Here is a 14,803-nt window from a genome sequence, read left to right on the forward strand (position 1 = left end):
TCGAACTCCACTCAGATCCTGTGGATGTGGATTTTTTGTTTGACACTTTCTCAGTGGCAGAGAAGTCAGTCAAGACATTGCCAATGCTCAAAGGGGTGCTAAAGCACGCGCCGGATGTCTTCAAGGAGCCCACTCGGGCGCGTGTCATCAATCCTCGCATTGATAAGAAATATAAGGCAGCGCCCTCGGATCCAACATACATCAAGGGACACTTGCCACTGGACTCTTTGGTTGTATCCAACGCTCGGAAGAGGGCGAATTCACAGACTACTGGTGACGCTCCTCCCCCCGACAAAGAGTCGAAAATATTCGAGGCATCAGGAAAAAGGATTGCTGCGCAGGCAGCTAACATCTGGCGTATTTCAAACACGCAGGCCCTACTTGCACGCTACGATAGGGCTCACTATGACACCCTAGAAACACTGTTGCAGCACCTACCTGACCAGTACAAGGAGGCTGGGGAGATGTTAATTCAGGAGGGCAAGCTAATCACTAACGCTTCCATCAAATGTGCACTAGATGTGGCTGACACTGCCTCCAGGGCGATCAACACTAGTGTGTTGCTGAGAAGGCATGCATGGCTTCGAATCTCGGGCTTTAAACCTGATATCCAAACGACCATACTCAACCAAACAGTGAATCCTGACCACCTGTTTGGCCCTGAGGTGGATGCGACACTGGAAAAAATGAAAAAGGACACGGACACTGCTAAGTCTATGGGGGCCCTCCAATCTCAGCAGTTTCGGGGTGGTTCCTTTCGCCGCTCCAATTCCAGAGGCACCTCCAGGGGTCAAGCATCGCAATCCACCCAGTACTATAAAAGCAATACCCAGACCTCATACACCAACAAGGGTAGAGGTGGCTACAGAGGCAACAATGTCAAGGGCAGGGGACGTGGAAACAATAGCTCCAGGTCCACCGCCGCCAACAAGCAGTGACGTCTTGTCACTGCCCCCCGACCACTCAACACCGGTCGGGGGGAGACTCCAGCAGTTCCTGCCCGCGTGGAAATCCATCACCACGGACAGGTGGGTGAGATCTCTTATCCAGTACGGTTACTGTCTGGAGCTTACTTCCACTCCACCAAACATTCCTCCAAGAAGCCGTCCTATGTCCGGCGAGCACTTGCACTTGTTGCAGCAGGAGGTCACAGTCATGCTGCATAAAGGGGCAATAGAGCTCGTTCCACTGCAAGAAAGGGGAACAGGGGTTTACTCCCTGTACTTTCTGATCCCCAAAAAGGACGGATCCCTCAGGCCCATCCTGGACCTCAGGCCCCTCAACTGGTATATTCTCTCGGAGCACTTCCATATGCTCACGTTACAGCAGGTTCTCCCTCTGCTTCAACAGGGGGACTTCCTGGCCACACTGGATCTAAAGGATGCATACTTTCATATCCCCCTGCATCCTTCCCACAGGAAGTATCTCAGATTCACAATCCTAGACCAGCACTACCAGTTCAGGGTTCTGCCGTTCGGGGTCACCACAGCGCCAAGGGTCTTTACAAAGTGCCTGGCGACTGTGGCGGCGCATCTGCTACGCCAAAACGTCCACGTCTATCCTTATCTGGACGACTGGCTCATTCAGGCAAGGACAGAGCAGCAGTGCGCAGACCACGTGTCACGCACTATTCATCTCCTGCACGATCTGGGATTCTCGCTGAACTATCCAAAATCTCATCTCCAGCCCGCCCATGTACGGCAGTATCTGGGCGCGACGATAGACACGCTGGCAGCCACTGCGCAGCCAAATTCAGTGAGAATCGCCAGCATCCAGACTCTGATCCAACGATTCAGACCTCAGCACTCGCTTCCAGCGAAGGTGTTCATGCAGTTGATAGGCATGATGGCCTCCTGCATCTCCATCGTCCCGCACGCGAGACTACATATGCGTCCGCTTCAGGAGTGCTTGGCACGTCAGTGGACTCAGGCTCACGGGCAACTGACAGACCTAGTGTTGGTGAGCGGTCGGGTGTACAACTCTCTGCATTGGTGGAATCCACAAAACCTTTGCAAGGGCCGACCGTTCCAGGAGCCTGTGCCACAGATTATCCTGACAACGGACGCTTCTCTCCAGGGATGGGGAGCGCATGTACTCCATTACACGGTGCAGGGACTATGGACACTACAGCAGCGGAAGATGCACATCAACGTTCTGGAACTGATGGCAATCTTCATGGCTTTAAAGGCATTCAAAGTACATCTGTCCAACAAGGTCGTGTTGATCCGGACGGACAACATGACGGCCATGTACTACATCCAGAAGCAGGGAGGCACCCACTCTCCGCAGCTGTCTCATCTGGCTCAGAGCATGTGGAAGTGGGCCATTCAGAGGAACATCTTCCTCATGGCGGAGCATCTCCCGGGCAAAGACAACCAGATGGCGGACCTGCTCAGCAGGCACAGCCACCAAATGCACGAGTGGGAGATACACCCATCAGTACTCCAACCGTACTTCCAAAGGTGGGGTCATCCAGAGATAGACCTGTTCGCCACAAAGGAGAACGCAAAATGCCAAAGCTTCGCCGCCAGGTTCCCACACCCGCAATCACAGGGCAATGCGATGTGGATGAACTGGTCAGGCAGATTTGCGTACGCTTTTCCCCCAGCACCTCTGATACCGCTGGTGGCACGCAAACTCAGGCAGCACTCGATGACTCTCATCCTGGTTGCTCCAACATGGGCTCGCCAACCATGGTACACCACGTTTCTGGAACTCTCCGTGGTACCGCATCAGAGGCTTCATCTCACCCCCAGCCTTCTGACGCAGAGCCATGGCGACATTCAGCACCCAGATCCGCAACAGCTCAACCTGGCGATCTGGCTCCTGAAGTCCTAGAGTTTGGCTACCTCAATCTTCCCCCCGATTGTATGGACATCATTCGGGAGGCAAGGAAGCCCACTACTCGAGCTTGTTACGCAGCCAAGTGGAAGCGTTTTGTCATGTACTGTGTAAACCACAATATTGACCCACTGGACGCTTCCATTCAGAACATTATTTGCTACCTGTTCCACCTGTACCAATGCAATTTGGTGTACTCTTCCATCCGCATTCATTTGTCTGCGATGGCAGCATACCTTCAGAATAGGCAACACCTATCCCTTTTTAAGGTCCCTGCTATCAAGGCTTTTCTGGAAGGACTCAAAAGGGTCATTCCACCGCGGACACCACCAGCTCCAGAATGGAACCTCAATGTGGTTCTTACAAGGCTGATGGGTCCTCCCTTTGAGCCACTGCACTCTTGTGAGCTTCGGTTTCTGACTTGGAAGGTTGCTTTCTTAGTAGCGATTACATCGCTACGGAGGGTTAGCGAGTTGCAGGCGCTCACCATCCAAGAACCTTTCTTCCAAGTACACGCTAACAGGGTGGTGCTCCGCACTAACCCTAAATTCTTACCCAAGGTTGTATCTCAATTCCACATGAACCAAACAATTGAGTTACCAGTGTTTTTTCAAAACCCAGAGTCACTGGCGGAGCGGATGCTCCACACCCTTGATGTTAAAAGAGCCTTGATGTACTACGTCGACAGAACTAAAGATTTTCGTAAGACCAAGCAACTCTTTGTTGCTTTTGCCTCACACCACAAGGGAAATGCTATCTCCAAAGCTGGGATCGCTAGGTGGATAGTGAAATGCATTCAGATCTGTTACGCTGAAGCTAAACGCACTCTCACAATTCCACCAAGAGCCCACTCCACCAGAAAGTTGGGGGCCTCTATGGCTTTCCTAGGTAACATTCCCTTAGAAGATATTTGTAGAGCAGCTACATGGTCTACCACACATACTTTCACTAAGCATTACTGTGTAGATGTGCACTCTAAACAGCAGGCAGCTGTTGGCCAGGCTGTTCTCAAAACGCTTTTTCAAACGGCTGCAGCTGGCACGGGCGGCCGCCGCTAATGGAGGGACTGCTATGTATTCTATGCAGAGATATGAATTCAGCAGCCCACATGCCTCGAACTGCAAATGCTACTTACCAGTATGCATCTGTTCTTGGCATGTAGGGCTGCTGACATTCATATCGCCCGCCCTCCTCCCCGGCGCCTGTAGCAGCTGCAGTATTTTCTTTACACATATTTTCATACTCTTAGCATAGGGCATCACTCACATATGTCACTCCATCTCTGCCAATGGCTAAAAACAATCTGGGGATGGAGGCGATGCCCATGCGCACTGTAGTCCAGGGGAGGAGCCACCTATCTCGTGATACTTCGAAGACTCTTCCAGGACAACAATGTGCAATCATCCAGACCCAACACTAGGCGGCGATCTATGCACAGATATGAATGTCAGCAGCCCTACATGCCAAGAACAGATGCATACTGGTAAGTAGCATTTGCATTACCAAACTTTCATTTATAGAAATGAGGAAAATATTAGATTTTAGTTAAAAGTTTAACATTTTCAGGTCAGCCTGCCTAAGAAAGCGGAGTAAGATCTACACAAATCACACCACCTTATGTAAATGTAAATTGATACTTGTATAGCGCACTACTCACCCGCAAGGGTCTCAAGGCGCTTGTACGAATACCGCTGTGGAACCCATCCTGGCTTTCCCTGTGAGGTGTCCACTCCTGGGCACCCCCAAGGTGGAGGCCAGGCATCCTTAGCGTTGTGGGGGCCGTTGTGGAGATTAAGCGTGCAGAGTGGGACGCCATGATTGGAATAGGCACCGAGGTGAGAATTATCAGGTCCGAGGAATTTTGAGCCCAAGACCCGCCGAGGCGGGAATTGAACCCTGGTCCCGAGCCAGACCTCTGCATCAGGGTCTGCCGCTCTAACCATTGAGCCACACTTATCAAGTCACACCACCTAGCTTTCAGAAATGCCTAGCTTTTGTAGCTTTCCATTGGTGGCAGTTGAGCCTGGGCTTATATACTTCAGCGACATCCTACGTAAAGTCACATGCAGTATCAAACCTTTTCGCTCCTGTCAAGAAAGTACATATATAAATGTTGCAATAATTGTATTTGAGAGCAGTGAATGATAGATTAAATAAAACTAATCATGTAAAATAAATGTGTAAGTAAAGGTTTATTTTATTTGTGGGAAGCCTTTAGTGCAAGCACAGGAAGCTTCCCTAATTCCTCCTAAGCTGCCGAACTGCCTCCAAACCCTAAAGATCAGACCTCCGTAATGTGGAGGACGATAACATCTCATCCTCCGTGCTACAGGGGTTAAAGTGTATTTGACTGCCCTAGCTGCCTTTTTGTGTCTTTCTTGCCAACCTTCCTTATTTATTTCACCTCTAATGTATCAGTTCATAAAAACCCTATTGTATTTGTTTTGTTCGAAGCTGTTGGTACTTAAATTTAATATTGACCTTTCTTATGGCGCCAATTTCAAACCGATGCACAGTTGTTTAGTCAGACTGCTAGCTCTTAGACTGCCTTTTATGTTGTGATTACTTAAGGCCATTGATTTGACAAGTTTCTGGCCATATCGATCTGGCCACCATTTACTCTTTTATTCCCACTCAAGCTGGTTCATATACGTGTCCACCCTTCATACTGAAAGTTGTCTGCTTTTCACATGGGCTATTTCTATAACTCTCCCTGCCTCCCCTTCACATCCTTCTAAGGCGGAGGAGGATTTTTACATGCTGGACCCGAAGCATGCGGTTTCCTACTATATGGACTATATCAGATGAAACTGGGTGGGATTGTCAGCTCTCTAGCAAAATCTACAGAGTTAATAAAAGCAAAACAGTGACCGAGCGTACTATTTCGCGTTTGCTTAGCCTTTATATTAAAATCTGCTTTGCCTTGGCTAAAATATACCCTGCAGGTGGCATTTGTGCAGACTTACAAGGTCCGTGGCAGCTTTTGTGTTGCGTACTAGGGGCGTCTAAGTTACTGATATTTTCTGGGAAACCACCCTTTTACCAGGGCCAAAAATCACTGTGAGACATTTCAGTCGTGCAGTGATGGATGTTTCATCAGTGCTGTCTACATGACTTCTTGAGTTAGTTGGTGCTGCTTAGTCCCACCTTCCTAAGGGTATCGCCTTAAGACTCATTCATAAATTAAGTAATCTGTGGAAATGGGCATCTATCAAAAGAAAAACCTACCTTCTGGTAACAATTGTTCTGGTAGATACTATGTATTTCCACTGGATCCGTATCACCCTCCCTTCTCCGCTTATGAGATAGGGCACAGTATAGTACAATTCCAAGATATGCATTATTGTTTCTCCTATTAACTGCTATCTAAATGCCTTGGTTGTCTGTGGAAAATGTAAGGAACTAATCCCACTGTACAAGACTGTGCTTTATGTAGTCTGATATCATTACATCTAAAGTGAACTGCGCTGTGAATGGTGGCAAAAGGGAGCTATTGCTGAGGAAGAAGTTTTACAGATCATGTCAGGCACCCATGGAAGATTTATTATTTGTGGAATCTGAGGGTAGATACTGTGTTCATCACAAGTATCATTACCAAATGTAAGATTTATTTTCTTTAGCTTGTATTCTGATATACCATGAGAAAATGTTAAGTCTCATCTCTTTGCTGAAAAAGTAGAATGATATTCTGTTGTTTGAACTTCATGGCAGGAATCTCCATCTGGGCTGTTATTATCAGGGCTTAGAGATAAACTCTGAAGCCCACCCAGGTAGGATTTTCTCCTCCAGAGCTGCCCCAATATTACAGCTAGTAAGGAAGGTTTATTTGAAACCAGAGTCTTGAAGAGCCCTAAAGTTCTCCTCTGGTGAGATTGGAGAAAATAGGAAGATGGGCGGCTATTTTAAGAGTAACTAAAATGTGGCCTTGCTCAGATGCACTTCTTTTAAGTTAAGTAACCATTTTAACGTGCAAAATAAGATGGAAGCATGAGAGATCCCTGTGGATAATAGGAGCAATGTATTATTAAAGTGAAGGTTGTTCCAACCAAAGCTGTGTCAGTATTCAAATGCACTCCATTGCAATGATATCTGTACTCTTGCGTGAAGAAGCTTGCCATGGCATAAATGTCTTAAAGACATATAGTTGATGAAGGATTACAGGCTTAATTAATTTTGTATTTCAGTGCTAATGAGCGAGTCCAGTTTCGAAACACCCTTTTTACTGGGGTCTTCGAGACTCATCTTACTTTTTATCCTCTACAGGGTGATGCAGATCAAACTCGCCTGTTTGAATGGCATGATGGTCCATTGGTGTTGGCAATGAAAAAGGAAGGATTTTTCCTCATGGACGAAATCTCTCTAGCAGATGATTCTGTTTTAGAACGACTTAACAGGTACTTCATTGTTTTATTGTCTCCTCTACAGAGATGGGTTGAAGGTAGTTGCAGCATTGTACTGACAATGGGCATGGGTTCATTACATCCTTTAAATAGTAGTGCTGTAGCTGGGTATCTATTAACCTAAAGCATGCTGTATTTTTGCTTCGCATGTGTTGAACAGTGGTGCGTCAAGTGAGGTCTCCGATATTGCCAACGTTTTTTTTTTTAATGCTTGAGTTTTTGGTTATTGAAAACATCTTACCCTCCATATTTGTTTGCTACACCTATATATATTTTGCATTCTGTCACCACCCATTTAGGACTAAGGGGAAGGGGTTACTGGGCCACAATCATGGTGGTTGAGACCTTTTGAATCTGCTGCCCCTGAGTTTAACCTTCTTTAGCCCTGCAGACTGAACATCATGTACATGACCCTTAGGGTGGCGGGGGACCCGGTGGGTAGCAAGATTTCTCAGAGGTAGTGTGGAGGTGGAGTTTAAGAACAGAGCAGTATAATAATAGCCTGCATTAAAGATTCTCAGTTTCTGTGCTTAGCTTTACAAAAAACTGTTACTTTTTATACGAAAACAACATGGAAAAATCAACTTGTGAGCACAGGTGCTATAGTGAAAATATGCAAAAATATATCCAGTTCAATATAATCTCAGGGTGCAGTCTTTGGGGTCAGTGGCCTGTAGGTGAGTCATTCTGTGCCACAGTCGCTCGCAACCCTCACTGTGCTTTTTCCAAAAGCCAAAAGTGTCTCAGTTTCCGATGAGCAAAAGTATAATGGTCTTGGAGTTACCCGAGCATAGTGGCAGCCATGCCTTCACTATTTAGTGGGAGTCATGTCCCCCGTCTTACTCTGATGTGCTTAGGGAGGTCTGTGCAGACTGTAACTTGATAGCACATGTAGCTGTAGGCCCAAAGCAAAAGCCTCCATCCCAAACAAGTGAAGAACCCACTTCCTTTAGCTGGAGCTTCTGCAACATTCCTTTGCTCACCAGAGGAGTCCACCCAGACCAAGCAGTCTGTGCTACCGAGCCAGTTCCTCAGACAGACCTCGTACACTACTGGCTCACTGGGAATTTTGAGACTCTCGCAGCCTCTGTGCAGGACATTGTCCGTTACCTTCTTTACGCACAGAAGTCGGATATTGCTTATACTTCTGTCAGACTACATTTAGCTGCAGTAGTTGCTTACCTACAAAATAGACAGCACACTTCACTTTTCAGAAATCCAGTCATTAGGGCTTTCATGGAAGGCCTTAAACAGGTTATCCCTCCACAGACGCCTCCCACTCCTGTGTGGAACCTCAATATAGTACTCACTAGGCTAGTGGGCCTTCCTTTCGTACTGCTTGACTCTTGCCCATTGCAGTTCCTTTCCTGGAAGGTGACTTTCCTTGTAGCTATAACTTCTCTTAGGTGAGTTTGATGCTAAAATTGTAAACATACATTTTTATGTCGGCCCCTCCCCAAAACAAAAGAAAGTCATGGTAAATGTCTGGTTGTAGTGATTGCAGATTTAAAACAGCAGTATGTTTTTGCAGAGTTTTTCATAACTGGTGATTTTAATTTAAACCTCACTCAAAGTAATGCTAATTAAGAATGTATTTCAGACTGCATCTGCCTTTGAGGATATAACAATATTCAGTTCCCAGTCAGAGGAACTTGAGTGTAATTCACAGGGCATCCTTCATGCTTTTGCCCTACGTTTAGACTGGCCATTATCCATCAGATTGCCCACTCAAGTTTACCAATGTCTCAAAGTATAAAGCTTCTATGTTAGACTATACTGTGGTACCAACTAAGTTATTGCCTTCTGTTGTGGATTTTGTGATAACCAAGAGCAGGAGTTCTATGTTGAAAATGTGTCCCTGCAGAGAAATTTAGTCCATGTAATAGAAAATGTTACTGGTCTTCATCAGATGAAGCAGATACAGAAGAACAGGTTTTTGAGATAGAGCCTAAGGAATGGAAATCACTCCTATTAAAAGGGAACCAGTGATAGTTATTGATTTCAGCAGCTCATTATATTGAATACAAACGCTGAAGTTGGATGCAAACATGGATAGCCTATAACATCCCAGTCACCCTGCCTCACCTCTCCAATTGAGGTTTAATCAATATACAGAACACTCCTGTCTTTAAATGTTATTGATACCAACACTAGTTCAACTCCTCTTCAGCTTCACCCCCTCCAAGAGGTTTGAAGGCAGGAACGATAGGTTGTCCTACAATCTAACGACCTTGGAATCTGTCCCTTCTGTAGTAGGGGATCTCTGTGTATAGTCATAATCTAGTGAATAGTCCCGTTCATGTTCGGGAACCCCAGAGCAATCAAAAATAATCTCTTAAGCCGTCTTCTGTGCAGTCCTGCATAGACACCTAAGAGTTAATTAAAGACAAATAATGCAGATTATACCTGCAAGGCTACACTGTCCAGTACTTCAACTAGAAATGCAAAGGATATTCCACCAATATTATATTCAACACAGTCTGCCAAATTTCACCCATAGAGAAACTTCCCCTTCACAAAATCCTTGGAATGATAGAGAGGAAGGGATGGACAGACAAGCCCCCCTTAGGCTGCCATTATGTGGCTTAAAAAGGGATACTGTGCCTTTAAGGAAACTTTTCAGAGCTCTCGGTATCCCAGAATGCACAGCAAATCCCTCCAGTTTCAGTTTTTTCCGGCTCCTGCTAGCAGGACCGTGGAGCATTGAGCTCCCCCTTTTTGGGTGTTTTGTCTAATTTTTTGTACTTTTCAAGTGTTGAGTGTTTCACTCAACGTGTTTTTGCTCTTTCTTCCTTTGGCTGGAGTTATCTGGTGAGTTTGGCCATTCTTTTGTCAGATATGCCTTCCTTATTTGACAAATGCCCTGAGTGTGCCAGGAAGAAGGCAAAATCTGATCCACACAGGGTGCGTATCCTCTGTCTCCCTTCTTCTCATGTCCCTGTCGATTGTGAGATCTGCCAGCAGTTCTCCAACAGGACCCTGAAGGACAGGTAGAAGACTTTGCTCCAAGGACTGGAGCAAAGAAGACAGCAAGGTCAAGGTGGGTCTGGGCATGGAGAGGCCTCTTTCTCTGCCCGTACTTCGGCCTCTTGGGGGCTCCCCAGGAAAGAGAAGGCCAGAAAACTGCTCAGGTCTCCGTCGACGTCGATCGCCTCGACGTTGGCGTCAAGAGGGATGACCACTGTCTGCTCCCCGTCTCCCCAGGGCTCTGGGTCGAAGCGACGTCGCCGTTCGACGTCGCCGGGATTGACGTTCTATTTTAGCCTTTCCTTTCTGGCCCTTTTCTTGCTGTCATTTTATGCCACTTGTTTTCCAGTACGTTACTGCCTAGGAATTTTTTCACATACATTGTTATCCCTGTCCTAGGAGTTTTGCTTACTCTACTACTCAGGGGGTCCTTGTTTTTTACTATCCCATTAAGCATGAGATGTACACACTCAATAACTGAACTCAAGGCCAATTGTATTTGTATAAAAATATATACAGTTTTATTTTTAGAACCAAGCAAGTCTGGCAGAGGTAAAAATTAAATAATTTTCAGTAATAAGTTACTGGATATAGAACAGTTTCAAAATGCAATAGAAATTGTATTTTGTTTGATGTACAGCGGATGCAGTAGGATGCAACACTTAGCAAATATAGTACATTGAAATGAATAGGCTTTTTCAGTAAATTACAGGTAAGTTACTTTTTACGTTATTTTTCTACCTCTGTGCTGGATACCTAGATTCAGCTCCGGGACATTTCCTGGAAACAGGTAAGTACATGTTTTGGTTATTTGTAGGATTTTTAAAGAATATTTTTAGATTTCAAAACTCCTCACTTAGAAACTTTTTTGGAGAAAAAGTGTCAATGTTATCATATGGAAGGAAAACAGGTTAACGGTTCACAGGTCAGTAATCGACTGTGGGAGTTAAAGTTCTGGGGTTAGGCTCAGGGGTCTCCCAGGGTCAGTGATGGACTGTTGTTGCACCCTCAGCAGAACTAGGGCGGCTGTGTGCACAGTGTTGAGGCCCAATGTTATCCAATTTGAGATAAGGGGCCTCCGGTTGGCGGCTGCTGGCAAGCAGGCCACTGGGTTGTGGGAGCAAAGCTCCTATTTATTTATTTTTTTTAAATAATTTTTATTGTAGACATACCTGTACAGGCCAATATACGTTTAGCAGTAGCATCATAAGAGTCAGCAGATATACAATGCATTTCTCCACTCAATACACAGCCTTCCGGCCCACAACCCGGGGGTTGGGCGGCGTTGAAATCTCTGCTCATCCATGCCTGACGTTCCATAGAAAGGAGTGGTTAGCGTCCGGATTAAGTGTATGTCTACTTTTATAGTCCTACTAAACTACGCGCTAGTCCCCAACTCCCCTTCCCCGCGCTAGCCCCTAAACACCCCCCCCCCATCCCACCCCATCCCGCACACCATAACCCGCCTAAGGCTACGTTATGACTACCTCTGGGTTGTTAGCCTCATGCTCCCCGTATCCCTGCTGATCCTGGGGCCTCAACTCGCCTACTCTGTGCCCTCCCCTCCGGGAGTCTCCTCCTGTGTGTCAGCCTCGCTATCCCTGAGTGCCTGCACCATTATTTCCCATGCGGTCGCAGTGTCAGCCGCTGTCTGGTTAGGGGTCCTGCGCGCTACTTGGTATCTATGTGCACTGTCAGCCGAGGCCCATTTCAGAAACTCCTGCCGCCACCTCCGTGGAGCAGGCCCCAGCCTCGCCTTCCAATTCCTGGTAATCTCTCTCTTCGCTATCATCAACCCCATGTCGATAAACTTACTCGTGAGCTTATTTTTGGGGGTGTGGGGAAACCAGTGCAAAAGGCATTCGGCCGGTCCGTACTCTATTGATCGTTCAGTCACCTCATTCAGTACCTCCCCTACTTCGTGCCAAAAGTCATGCAGGACCGGGCACGCCCATAGCATGTGCACCAGCTCAGCCCCCTCTTCCGGGCACCGGGGGCAGGCTGCTGTGTCATCGCCGTAATACCGCCGTATTCTGCCTGGGGTCAGATACGCCCTATGTAGCACATAGTAGTGGATCAGCTGGAACCTGGCGTTCCTTGTGCTGTTACGAGCTCTGCGGACAAGTTGTGCCCAGGTCGTGTCCGGTATATCCCTGTGCAGATCCGCCTCCCATTTGGCCTTCAGGGATGTGAGAGGAGGGATATTCTCCCTAATCATTCGATTATATAGGCATGTAACTGCCTTAACCGTGCCCGCCGCCATCATGGTGTATTGGCACGCCGCTGCCGTCTCGGGCTCCCCAAGCCCCGTGCCCCAGTGGGCGTGCATCGCCCTGGTCACTGCTGCGTGCAGCAGGAATCCCCCTATCGGGATACCGAAGCGGTCTGTCAACTCCCGGAACGGGAGCAGCGCCCCACTCTCAAAGAGGTCCCCAACCACCTGTATTCCCGCTTCCTCCCATTCCTGCAGGCTCGACCAATCGCCGCCATGTAGTAGTGCCGTCAGCATGGCCAGTGGTATCTCAGGCGCGTAAGGGCGCTGGGTACCCGCTCTCTTCTGGGTCCGGTTCCAGCATTGTCGGTACGTGCGCTGTTCCAGCGATAAGTCCCGACTGTCCAACCGTTGCTGGAGGGTTATGTACGCCAGGACGTGCCTGGGCGTCCCCCGCAAGCTTTCATCCTCCGGGCCCCGAAATACCCTCGCCACTTCCTGCGTGAATATCTGTTATTGAGCCGCCAGGTAATAGAGCTCATAGTCCGGCACCGCCAGCCCCCCTCATCCTTCGGGCGAGAGAGCGTGGCTAGCGCTACTCTGCACCGTCCCGCTCCCCAAATGAACGATGTGATCTGAGATTTGAGGAGCTTAAAGAAGGAGCTAGGTATCCAGATTGGGAGCGTCCGGAAATAGTACAGTAATCTCGGCAGGGCTACCATCTTCAGTAGGGAAATCCGGCCCGCCACCGATAGCGGTAATGTGGACCAGAAGGACATACAGCCCTTCAGTCCGCGCACACATCGTCCCAGGTTGCCCTCGAGTAAGTCTTCCGGCTTATGGTAGATGTGAACCCCCAGGTATTTCATGCAGGTAGGGTTCCAGGTCGCCTCCGACCGATGTTGCGGTTGGGCAGTGCCCTCCAGTAGCGGGTACAAGCCCGTCTTGGGCCAATTGACTCGTAGGCCTGATACCTCTCCGAAGCTCTCAAGTAGGGCCTCCGCCCTCCTCAGGTCCTCACCACCGTCGCGGAGGAATAGTAGTAAGTCGTCAGCATACAGTGAAATGAAATGATGACCGTCACGGGTCCGCACTCCATGGGTGTGCCGCCCCGTTCGGGCCGCAGCCGCCAGCGGCTCAATGGCCAGTGCAAAAAGGAGCGGTGATAGGGAGCAGCCCTGTCGAGTGCCCCGCTCCACCGGGTATCGGAGGGACACCGCCGGACCCACCCTTACTCTCGCAATCGCTTCCGCGTAAAGGACCTTAGTCCAGTGGATATAGCCAGCTCCCAGGCCGAAGCGCTCCATGACAGCATAGAGGTAGTCCCACTCGAGGCTGTCCAAGGCCTTTTCAATATCAACCGACAGGACCAGCTCCGTCCCTGTCCTCTCGGTGAGCCCGTCCATGATGCGGATGAGCCGTCTGATATTAGCCGTGGTGTTGCGGTTCGGTATAAAACAGTTTTGGTCGTCATGCACCAGCCCCGCCATGTGTGGTAGGAGCCTCGCCGCTAAAATGGAGCTCAGGATTTTATAATCTGCGGTGAGCATAGATAGCGGTCTATATGACGTGGGGTCAGCACTCTCCCTGCCGGGCTTCAGCAGTGGGACCACTAATGCCTCCCTCATCGATTGCGGTAGTCGACCCGTCGCCTTGGCCTCCTTGTAAACAGTCTGGAGACGTGGGGCCAGTATTTCCAGGTATTTGTTATAAAACTCTATGGGGAGCCCGTCTAACCCCGGCGATTTGTTCCTCGCCATACGCCTCACCGCTAGTCGTATCTCGCCCACATCAATGTCCGTCCCCAAGTCCTTCGCCTGCTCCGCCTCTATCTGACCTAGGGGCAGGTCAGCCAGGAAGGGATCTACCAGTCCTGCCCTGCCACCCGGGTCACTCTTGTACAGGCCCTCGTAATATTGCTGGAACACGTTGACTATGCCTAGTTGAGTCTGTTGTACCACTCCCGTCGCATCCCGCAGCTGGAGTATGGGAGCGCATCTCCTGGAGGGGTTCGATAGCCACGCCAGGAGGGTGCCCACCTTATCGCCTTCTACATGGGAGCGAAGCACATACCGCTTGTAGTCAAAAGCTCAAAGCCTTTCCACCTCAACGGCTACCGCCTCCTTGGCCGAACATAGAGATTCCTGGAGTTCCGGCCGTCCAGGCCGCCTCCTCTCCGCCTCTCTCAGGTCCGCATCCGCCTTCGCCAAATCGCCCAGCAGTACCTTCCGTACGCCCACATAGTCTCGAATGCAGATGCCTCTCACCACTACTTTAAAGGCATCCCACTCCATCGCCCTTGAAGTTGCTGTCCCTGCGTTCTCCGCGAAATACGAGGTCACGCCTTCCGCTAGGGCCTCCCCGAAGAGGGGGTCCTCCAGTG

At 48.7% G+C, this 14,803-nt stretch overlaps 1 protein-coding gene across 1 annotated transcript in view; it reads left to right on the top strand.

Annotated features, from left to right (window-relative positions):
- MDN1 (midasin AAA ATPase 1) overlaps positions 1-14,803 on the top strand; it is a 2,142,100-nt gene that overhangs the window by 462,388 nt on the left and 1,664,909 nt on the right. Inside the window, exon 31 of the mRNA XM_086926648.1 lies at positions 7,105-7,235. Coding sequence (XP_086782774.1) covers positions 7,105-7,235 — 131 coding nt within the window. The remainder of the gene's footprint in view (positions 1-7,104; positions 7,236-14,803) is intronic.

Source organism: Lissotriton vulgaris, chromosome 6 (genome assembly GCF_964263255.1).
Source record: "Lissotriton vulgaris chromosome 6, aLisVul1.2, whole genome shotgun sequence".
Lineage (NCBI taxonomy): Eukaryota > Metazoa > Chordata > Amphibia > Caudata > Salamandridae > Lissotriton > Lissotriton vulgaris.